General features: G+C 30.3%; 1 protein-coding gene across 1 annotated transcript; it reads left to right on the forward strand.

The window, feature by feature from the left end:
• Positions 1-22: 22 nt before the first annotated feature.
• On the forward strand, positions 23-12,025 carry LOC126925431 (uncharacterized). The gene is made up of 5 exons (XM_050740963.1): positions 23-470; positions 883-950; positions 1,049-2,056; positions 2,928-3,257; positions 4,929-12,025. The coding sequence occupies exons 1-5, from the start codon at positions 59-61 to the stop codon at positions 7,371-7,373; spliced, it is 4,263 nt and encodes a 1,420-aa protein (XP_050596920.1). The 5' UTR covers positions 23-58; the 3' UTR covers positions 7,374-12,025.
• The last annotated feature ends 399 nt before the right edge of the window (positions 12,026-12,424 follow it).

Raw genomic sequence — 12,424 nt, forward strand, 5'->3', positions numbered from 1 at the left:
TATCCAATCAAATGTTGCGTAGTATCGTTATGTTCAGGACGTCGCTCAGAGAACCAAGATGGCATCCGAAACTGGTGCAAGTATCGTGTCAAACGAACGATGTGATGTAAATAATACGATTCAGCAAGTATTTGACCCATTACAAGCGGAAACAAACAGTGTAAAAGTGTCGAGAACAACGTGGAATAGTGTTACCAAAGAGACAAACGAATTTTCGGACGATTTCGCTCTACATTCAATTAGGACGCCCACGATTTTCTCTACAGCGTCATCGTTTAATACAAACACGGAAGGGAACGAATTACGAAGAAACGTGAATTTCATGAGCTCTTCTGGTGATGTGGAGGAACGTATTAGTTTTAAAATTCCCATTAATACTGAATTACGTACGCCTTCCTTGGAATCGCACAGTATGTCCAATCAAAGGAATGATCTGGATACTGGTACCTGTATTTCTGAACAACCAGACGGTAATATCATATTTAACTTTATTTGATGTTATACGAATACCTGAACTGATATATTGATTTGATTTAAAAAATTGATATACTAAAAAGGGTCGTGTGATGTAAAAATTGTGTTGATATTTATGTCAATGAAACTATTGTTTATAGTTATTTTAATAGGTTATTACGACAGTATAAAAAAAAGAGTAAATATTTATATATAACTGTAATTGTTTTAATAATATTTATTAATAAGTATTAGATACTAGAAATATATTTTTGTTGTATGACATAAAATATATTTTTATTATACTTTATGAAAACAAAACATTTATTTTTCTACATAAAAGATAAACATAAATGTATTAAATTATTAATCAGGTTAAAAGATTGTTTATATTATAAAATAAATATTATGTATATGTGTGTATTATAGGGAATTCAGATCATTGCAACAATGAATTAGTAAAAACTTTAATTGAACCAATTCAGCATGCTATTCATGTATGTATATTTGTTTATATTCATGAAATTTATATGGAAGTAATAAATAACAAAGCTTTTTGAGTTGTTATTAATCAGAATCTATAATTATTTATTAGGTTGACTTAGCATGTAGTAAAGATGCAACAGTATCTGGTGGACTACACACATTGTCAACAAAATTAGAAGGATGTGTAAATTTTGAACATGGTAATACACCTCAGTTAGGGGAAAGCCCTCAAAGTAATGGTGAAGTGATCAGTAGCCCAAGAAGTCCAGACTATCCTCCAAGAGTTTCTGATAGCCCAAACAGTCCAAATACAACACTTCCTAGTAGTATGACATCGCCAATTATGACCTCCACTGTTGTAATGGATACAGCAAAGTATGACTCGGAGAACAGAAGTAATTTAACTGCTAAAGTTTGTAAAAATCTTTCTTACTCATTTTGTGGACAATTGGAGAAAGTTGAAGAAGTTCCTGTTACACAAATAAAATCGATCGATGAAGAAAAAACAGATAATGAGATGGATACAATTCACAGGGATGTAAAATTGGAGCTTATTGAAGTAAAAACAGAGTTGACAGATTCTCAAGAGCAATTAGGCATAATTAAATCAGATTGGACTGGTGATAGCTTAGCTACAACAATAGTTGGTCGAACAGATGCTGCATTGTCTCATGATAAATCAGTAAATTGTATTGGCACTACTTCTTCGAGTTCCCATTCTAAATCATACTCATCTTCAAGAGAGAGAAGAAATAAAGAACATAGTGAACGACGTTATTGCTCACGATGCTATAAACGTAGTAAAATAAAACGAGCAAATATTGGGGTACAATGTAAACGAGATCGTAGTATAGTTTCATTGAGCAGTAAGCCAATGTCTCATCCATTTTCAAAATCTACAAATGAAAATCTCAGGTTAAATTTGCAAACAAAAAATTATAAAATGCTTCCCAATACACCAGTTAAAAGTGAGTTATTAGAAGGCCTAAAGTACAAGAAATTCATTCATATAGAGACTTATCCTAATGGTGGTGCAACGGTTGTGCATATGTATCAAGATGAAATTGATACACTATCTCATGAGCAACTAGAGGAATTAGCTCAAGAATATTTTAAAGTATGTAAATATAAATAGTTATTTGAAATTTTAAGTGTTTACTCGATAGATTTTGTTTCATAGGTATTACAACCAAAAACCAGACAATGCATTTAAAATTATTTAAAGTAACACTAGTAAAATGTATTGCATAATATTGTTCTTTTTTATGTTTTACTGGAAAATAAAGTTTGCAAATGAAAGTAGCGATCGAAAATTCTGCAGTATTCAACGATTAAATAGAATACTTCTTTGAATCTTAGAGAAAATTCAAAATTAAGTAAAACAAAAGGATGCGCAAACATGATCATTGAATGATGCAGATGTTATGCTTGTAGCAATAATGATTGTAAAATTTGTTAAAGTAGAATGCTATTTTGTAGAAAATTTATTATTTTAATGAAAAGAATTTCTTTATCCTAGAAGAATATACAAATCATACGAACGTTCTTTTGTTTTCTACTGCTTTATCAGTACTAAGTGTAAACTGAAATTTTCCAAAAGTTAGTATCTATATAAATAATTTTTAATTTTAGACATAAATAAAGTTAAATAGGCCAATTATAATTTTTGTAGAACAGAATATATTAACTTATACGAATATTAATTTCTTACAACAGTTTATACTGTTAAATAATGTTCTGTATGCACATGTATGAGTTAAAAAGTTATATTAATAATAATTGAAAATTGCTAATATAAATCAATATAATTGTCTAAAATAATTGCATTTTAATATTACTTCAATGTGTTATAATTATTTTAAAATAACATATGATTGGTTAATATGGTCTATTAAAATTGATTTTAGATGATGCAGAGAATATGAACTAATATAAGTTGTACATTATATAATGTAACAAAATGTAAATAGAAAAATTCAATATTATAGGTAGTTTTTGGAGAGGATGAAAATGGTAATGCGTATCATGTTATGGGAATAGTGCACAATGCTGCAGCATATCTTCCTGATCTCTTGGATTACATGGCAGATAATTATCCTACATTGACTGTTAAAAATGGTGTATTAGGGAGAAGCAGTGATATAGAAACTACAACTATGGTACAGTACAAAGAACAAGTGTGTAAAGCTTATAGTAATGGTACTGTTAGATATGGGCCTCTCCACCAAATAAGTCTTGTAGGAACTGTTCATGAAGAAGTTGGCGGATATTTCCCAGATCTTCTACAGAAATTAGAAGAGAATACATTTTTAAAATTGGTAAGTATTGGTTTCATATTTTAAACGAAATAAATAATTAGATTTACTAAAGAAATAGAATATATTTTTTTTGTTGTTTACATATGTAGTTTTTGGAAAACATGGTTTCAAATATAAAATTATTAATTTTGTTCTTATGCTATTCTATATAAGGTTATGTTGTATAATATTGATATTATAATTATTTTACAACAATCTGTACAGCAATTACGAGTATACTGATATATTTCTGATATATGATTATATTGGTAATCTGTGATCTGTATTATAGATAGTTATAAATAAGTAAATGATACAAAGATGAAAACATTTATTGATTATTTTAATTTTTCTTTAAAAGTATTGGTCATTATCTGTGAATTTATCAGGCCTGTAAGTATGAAACCGGAATTTGCCTATAGATGGCCCTAGCTGATAATGTAGTTATCACTAAACCGCGTCATTGATGTCAAAAGTCTTTGTTGACATCTCACAAACATTTTCGACTCAGAACAATACAAGTTTCATACAACAGCATAGTTTGTAATAGCGTTGACACCAAATGACCGATTTGAATCAAGCTTTGCGTGAAAAACGACCATAATATCAAAAAAGGCAACACAAAGTAATTTTCCTTCATGATAATGCACCATCGCATACAGCAAAACCGGTCAAGGAAACGATTGAAGCGTTCAGTTGGGAAATACTTTCGCACGCGGCTTACTCACCAGACTTGGCTCCGTCCGATTACTATTTATTTGCATCGATGGGACACGCACTTTCTGACCAGCACCTCACTTTTTACGAGAATGTACGAAAATGCCTTGATGACTGGTTTGCCTCAAAAGAGCGACAGTTTTTTTGGCGTGGCATCCACCAATTGCCAGACAGGTGGGAAAAATGTATAGCTAGCGATGGGCAATACTTCGAATAAAATATTTTTAATCATTTTCATAGAATAAACGTGTATTTTCTATACAAAAATTCCGGTTTCATATTTACATACCTGGTATAAATTGGTAGAAGAAGCAATTTTTGATTCTTTACTAGATGTATGTAAGACAGTACAAGAACATTTAATATTCTATAATTGGTTGGCAATTTTGATCAAGTATTTTGTTTCAACTTTAAAAAAATATAAAATTTTAAATATGTCTAATATCCCCAATATATATTAGTACATGCTCACAAATTTTTATCGATTTAATAATACATATTTTTATTAAACGTAGGCTATAGATACATAGTATAGGATATTTGATTCTGAAATATTAGTTTGTTTCTTTTCATATTGTACATTATAATATAAATTTAAAAATATCCTAAAACTTTTGATGTATCAACATAATAATATACTTTATTTGTAGGGAAACATTAAAATAATTATTTATTTCAGCTTATATTGGAGAAAGAATAAATCATATAAATGTACATACAATTAAGCCAAGAGATAAAATTTTCATTTAAAAAAAAGCTAGAAATCCGAATGATTTAACTTACATTATAGATTAAATGCAGTAGGAACTATTTACAATAATTCTCAATGAAGCATTGATAGATATTATTCAATCATAAAACAGCCTCAAAAAGAATATTTTGTTAGAAAAGAAAAGACAGGAAATGCATATTTCCACGAAAGATGAATTTATGTTTGCGTACATAACTTACTAAGTCCTTACCTTTTTATTTTAGACTATGCCTTGGGGTCCATTATCTATTGTAAAGATGGACACTCCTGAAGAATCAAATGATGGTCCAATTTTATGGATCAGACCAGGTGAACAATTAGTTCCAACAGCCGATATAAATAAAAGTCCTTATAAACGGCGCAGAACGGGCATTAATGAGTTGCGAAATCTACAGTATTTGCCACGCCTTAGTGAAGCTCGTGAATATATGTTTGAAGACCGTACCAAGGCACATGCAGATCATGTTGGTCATGGATTAGATAGGATGACAACAGCAGCAGTTGGTATATTAAAAGCTGTTCATGGTGGACAACCATCGGAATATAACAGAATTACAAAAGATGTTGTAGCTTTTTATGCTGGCGATTTTCCTGAACTAGTCGAAAAATTACAATTAGATCTCCATGAACCACCGATATCACAATGTGTACAATGGGTTGAAGACGCTAAATTAAATCAATTACGTAGACAGGGTATCCGTTATGCTAGAATAAATTTGTATGATAATGATATTTACTTTTTACCGCGTAATATAATTCATCAGTTTAGAACGGTTTCCGCAGTTTCAAGTATAGCATGGCACGTTAGATTAAAACAGTATTATCAAGAATCACAACACAATTCAAGTGTTAGGCATGGACGTGTTGGAAACGAGCACCGTATAAAGGAGAAGAAGCCACTGGAAACTGTGAATATAGGAGATGAACAAAAAGAAAATACAAATCGTCAACGTGTAGAACAGAAACATTCTGTTGATTCGCTGGAAGAGAAAAAGGCAAAGGAAAGAGCTGCTGAATATCAAGGGAATTTAAAGAAATCAGATCATCATGGAAAACGTAAAGAAGATCGTAAGAGCAGAGACCATACAAGACATTCTTCCATTTCAAGTAAGAGGAAAGATTCTATAGAGAATAATGATAATTGTTCCGATCTTTTTAACAATAAGCCTGCAAAAACTAGTACAATAGAACAAAAACAAAACAATGGAAAGAGAGATGATAAGAGATCTGAAAGGAGACACGAAGATCGTCGTCGATCTAATGAAAAATCCAGTCATCATTCACACAGTAGTGGCAGTAGCAGCAGTAGCAGCAGCAGTAGCAGTAGTCATTGTGGGGAGAAGAAAAAATATGATTGTAGTAGTCATAAATTAGATCATAATCGAAGTCATCACAGTCGATCCAGCATTAATACTACATCGAATAAGGAAAGCATTTCAAATATCACAGAATCTAAATCGTCGAATAAATTCAATATTTCGGGATCTTCGTCGAAAGAAGGTAAGAGACGATTGTGCCCGCCAGATGTTTGTTTGGAACATGAAAATTCTGATTGTAACACCGTTATTCTCGAGCCAACTGTGTTAACGCAACGACAGTTAATAGCGACAACTTACGCAACAGAAGTTGTTGACAAAGCTTTAGAAATTGCAATATATAAATCAAAGACTGACGTAGAGGAAGTCTGTCAATCTTTACGGACCGGTGTTGCAGAAGCTTCCAAAGAAATTCTGGAAAAAATTCATAAGGAAAGTTTTGAAATCGCCGAGCAGAAGTACAAGGATGATAAGACAAAAATAGAACTATATTGTCAATTGTTGGAGATAGAAACTACATTGGCATTCACATCGAAAATGGAATGTGCAACTGAAAATGCAGTAAAAGCGCTAATCGAAACGGCTGAAGATGAAGCAAAGGAAAGATCAAAAAATGAAAAAGTTTGTATATTAACTAGTGGTAACACATGTGAAGAAAATTCATTACCAACTACGAAAATAACAAATTCTTCCTCAATAATCTCTACGTCTCCGTTAACAGAAACCGAAAGGCACAATAATAGGAACGTTAGCAGCGATGAAAATCCATCTAAATTAGCACCCGAGGCGCATGCAGCATACCCAGAATCTAGAAGAAAGCATAGAGATGATAAAAGTTCTAGGAATCAGCGGCATAAAGACAGAAGAGATCGAGATAGGCGTGACAGAGATCACAAGAGACATCATCATCGAAGCCCTTCGTGTAATAAATCGGAGAATAAAGCAGCAGAAAGTAATAGCAAAGAAGATTCATTGAAAATTATCTCACTGCCCAAAGATTGTAACATTTCTAGTAAAAGTACCGACCGAACGGATAGTAAAGATGGCGATAGGAAATTGGAAAAAAGGAGGGACGGGCACCACAGTCATGGAAGGGATGGACAGAAAAGATCATCTAGCAGTCGTTCATCGAAGGATGATGCAGCATCGAGTCGTTCTCATTCATCGAGTTCAAATCACAAAAGAAAGTCGAGTTCATCCGAAGAACATAAGGAGCCAAAAAGAGCGTGTATAGAAAAAGACGTTGTCACAACAGCAACGACAGAGGAGAGTACTCTCGGCACAACATTAAGTTTGATAACAGTGACAACAGTGGCTCAGACAACAACGACAAATACCGTCGTATCGACGTGAAAAGGTGAAAATTATCTTAAGCTATAGTACAATCTGCTTACTAGACATAACAGTCCGCACGGTCGAGCTCATATGCCGATAATATTATGTGTGTGGATTCTAACTGATTTGGGTATAATACATTTATATTGTACATCCGAATTTACAGAAATATGAGACGCTTACCAAAATAAGAAGTATCATAAAAATATGTCAGACGTCATCAAAGTAGAAATAATTGTTACATTTTACGCAAAGACCAGTTAGAACTATTACTAATTGAAAATTTGCTACGTCATCATTTCCATGCAATTCTACACGCCTTAGCCTTAGCAAGAAAATTGAAACTGTAAAAGTAGTATTATCGTCTAAAAGCACTTTCCAAAATTGAATGGCAAAAATTATTTTACTATAAAATCCTTGAGCGTCTCATATACTGTTGAGAGTGAAAAGAAGATTAAATAAATATTTATAGAATAGTTGACCAATATGATATATGTACAAAAGAAATTTGTACAAATTTGTGATCAGAAATTCGATCGACACGTTAGTGCCGTACATTGTACATAGATTAATACATTGCTCTATTCGAGGATTTGTGCAACAAATCTTATCTGAACTGTAAACATATGTACATATAAATGTATGTACGTATGTGCGTGTGAGGGCTACGCGTATGTTATGTGTGTGGGTGTGTGTATGCGTATGATTTTATGCATGTTTATATGCACATACTGCATGTACAGTTGCATGCGCTTATATGCGTGCATACGTGTATATGTATATGTGCGGGTGCGTACGTGCGTGTGTATATGTATATATGGAATAGTTGGAAAAGAAGATAGAATGTAAATTATTTATAGTTGCATTGAACATTCTCCACAAGTTGAAGATATTAATTTACTTTAAAATTTTACTTTCCTTGTTTAAACAGATAGAAACTAAAGAGTGAAACTTGATAACCGGTCTAAGGAAAGGATTGTTCTAACTTGTAAATTACTTAAAATTCATTTTAATGATAAAAAGAGAAACTATATCTTATGTAGTGGTTATTAAATGAAAAAAATATAACGTTCTACCAAAAGCTGTACATTAACAAAATTACACGCGTATTTTTATGTCTCTGTCACGTAAGTCCAATTCGTAATATATTGCCGGCGAAACTATATTAAGCGCTAGTTTTTTATATTTAAAGAATTTTTATTTATGCGACAAACTCGACGAAGATGAGCTTGGATAACACGCTCGATATGTATCTATAAGTAGCCTTACTGTGTCATATACATACAAATAATATTTAGTTTAATTAATGATTAACAATTGATACAGCGAACTGTTGCAACAACAAATCATAATATACTTTCCGCACTCGGTTAAATGTATACAAAAAAGAACTTGCCTTCCTGGGTAAAGTACCGGTAAATGACCGTGTAGATTTGTGCATACAGAACATTATTTAACAGTATAAACTGTTGTAAGAAATTAATATTCGTATAAGTTAATATATTCTGTTCTACAAAAATTATAATTGGCCTATTTAACTTTATTTATGTCTAAAATTAAAAATTATTTATATAGATACTAACTTTTGGAAAATTTCAGTTTACACTTAGTACTGATAAAGCAGTAGAAAACAAAAAAACGTTCGTATGATTTGTATATTCTTCTAGGATAAAGAAATTCTTTTCATTAAAATAATAAATTTTCTACAAAATAGCATTCTACTTTAACAAATTTTACAATCATTATTGCTACAAGCATAACATCTGCATCATTCAATGATCATGTTTGCGCATCCTTTTGTTTTATTTAATTTTGAATTTTCTCTAAGATTCAAAGAAGTATTCTATTTAATCGTTGAATACTGCAGAATTTTCGATCGCTACTTTCATTTGTAAACTTTATTTTTCAGTAAAACATAAAAAAGAACAATATTATGCAATATATTTTACTAGTGTTACTTTAAATAATTTTAAATGCATTGTCTGGTTTTTGGTTGTAATACCTATGAAACAAAATCTATCGAGTAAACACTTAAAATTTCAAATACATCATATTTTATGAAATATCTAGAGTAGTTTGTGTATATGTTATCTTTAAAATACTTTACACTATAAAGAGTCTGCCGTTTATGATAAAAAATATATTATTTTGTAATATTCCTTTATATTCTTTTTCGTTCTTTTATTTTTCACATATCAGTGTGTACAGTACTGATTATGTTATTATTTCAAAGCTACATATTGCGAATATTTTCTTTAATTTTAAGTTATTTGATATCATCTTACATGTATTGCACTATGAATAATAATATTAGTAACATTTACACATCGGTTATTATTAAGAATATCACATTAAGTTATATATATATATATATTTATATGATATGCTAAATTCATACACATAATATTAATGTACTAGTTTGTTTTCAAAAAAATCTCAGATTTTAAGATCCTCAGACTCTAACATTAAAAATATTTTTTACATGCTTGTGTCATGTGGTGATTTCTTTGTTCTATTCCTATTTAAGTTTAATATTGAACGATTTCAATTGTTTTGCAACGCACCTATGTCGAGTCACGATTATAATATATAACAATAAATTTTAATATTACAAAACATCTAATAGTTCTTTAGTGTTGAATTACAGCAGCATTTAGTCATGTTTTTTATATTACGTTTTACAAACAGTATTTTATTAATGCTTTAGAGATACATCAACAATGTTTTTCAAACTCTATTTACTGATGACTCCTTTAAATAATTTTATTAGAATAATATTTTAGATAAGAAAGACGTAACAAACATAAAAGACACAAGTCAGAAGGAGTAAATAATTCCATCGATTTTATAATATTTTGTTCTTTTCCAATTAGTCGTAAATGAAATTACTTTATTTACAGATATATAGAATAACTTGTAATTAACATTATATTTCTTTTCATGCTTTAATTTATGTAAGTGTATCTAAGTATCTATACCACTGACAGGCATATAAAAAGTAATTTATAGTAATTATTATAAAAAGAATGACTACAAAACATTCTATTGATCCCACGCTAATTAAATTTCCATAAATTTTATTTATGGAAGAATTTTGAGAATCTATATTATATACAGGGTATTACAGAACATGTGGGAGCCACTTTGGGAGCTGATTGTACACCTAAAAGAAAAAGAAACCCGTGCGGACATACTAACTATCTGTCTTTGTTTATCAGATAGAACGAACTTTATTTTGATTTTGCGTTACCTAATTACCTTTATAGAAGATGCTGAAGATCAGCACCTTGCATTTCAAGGCAAGCCAGTAGACGTCTTATCATGGATTTGAATACACTCTGAATGATTCCTGATGCTTTCTCCAATTTGTTGTATTTAGTATTGTATCTAGTATTTCAACATTTGCTCTGGTTACAAAATTCGTTTTATCTTATAAACAAAGACAGACGAAGCATACATATATATGAATGTTTTTCATTGTTTTTACATGTGTAATCGGTTCTTGAAGTGGGTCCAGCATGTTCTGTACTACTCTGTATATATTATCAACATAGTAATTGGACCGAACAGAAACTGAAAACAAATTATTATTCGTTTTGCTATGCTTTATGTTATTACACGTACTAAAGGAAAACTTGTTAAAGGCGTACTTAATCTATAGTCGTCTTTCAAATTGGACCAAATTGAAATAACAACAAAATACTTACTTTATTCTGTCATAAATTATTAGATATTTGTAAATAATTGCAAAAGTCTTCTCACTTGTATGTATTATAGCGATTTTGTTGCACTGAAAGTACTTTATTGTGTCGACGATTACATTTTTGCATTTATAAGAACGAAATATTTACGAATATAGAAAGTGCACATTGAGGTAATCATAATTTAGACTAATTTAAAACTTTGGTGCAGAGTAACTACAAAAGGATGAAGATGCGATGTTTGTTTAAGAGGTATGTTACATTTCATTATTGAATTATTTTTAAAATACAGGTTCTTATATTAACATGATTTATTAATAACATTTAAATTTAAATACTTTCATATATAGTTTTAGATAATGTATAATCATGTATATGCCACTATATGATATACATATATATAAATAATAATTATTTTCACAAAAAGCACTTTAATGTTTATACCTATTAGTTTATATTTTATAAACACTCGTTAATAATCAAGTCTTATTTTGTTTCGGGGAAAGATTTTTATGTTTCGTAAAATATATGACAAGATGTATACGTATAGCATCGAATTGATGCATGTACTTACAATAACGATATACATGTATGTATTCGGTTTTACAAAAGCGAGAAGACTTTTACGATTTTGTCCAAATGAAGAAGCTTCGTATAAAATGAAACGACACAGGTGCTAAACATAAAATATTGTGGACTTTGAGGTGCCTTTAGTCTATTCGTCATAAATCACTATGGTTAATCAATTTATAGACGTTACGATTATTTTCACTAGGTAGGGGATAAATATAGGATACACAGCTCTGATCCCATTTAATTGCACTTAATTTTGTTTCTGAATTGATTTTATTTTGAGAACGAGTGGGTGGAGAAGATAACCGGAAATACATACGTATAAATGATTCTCTTTATGTCGATATATGTACAGTAATCATCATCGATGTAAATACACGTAAGAGAGAAACACGATATCCAAGTTTGTTTTATACGAAAGGAGTTGCTTGTAAGATCAAGTTATCCATAGTATATTTGTCGATAAATTTGTATTACATTACAATAATACAGATATAATGTTGAAAAAGTACGAAGTAAAATAAATGTTGATACTTAACAGAGAGAAATATAGTTTATTTTAATATTTAAATATTATTAAAAATTAGTTCGATAAAACACTGAATTGAGATGCGATAGGATGTTAGTTATTTCTTTTAAGAAGAAAATAATAGAAATCGAATACACCGAGGTATTATTGAATGCAATAGCCTACATTATTCAATATCTTATTTTATCTAAGATGTAATATACTGATTGTGAGATTATTAGGGTGCCGTCAGGCAATCAATAATATCGTCAACATTAGAAGGTTCT

This window comes from Bombus affinis, chromosome 2 (assembly GCF_024516045.1).
Source record: "Bombus affinis isolate iyBomAffi1 chromosome 2, iyBomAffi1.2, whole genome shotgun sequence".
Classification (NCBI taxonomy): Eukaryota; Metazoa; Arthropoda; class Insecta; order Hymenoptera; family Apidae; genus Bombus; species Bombus affinis.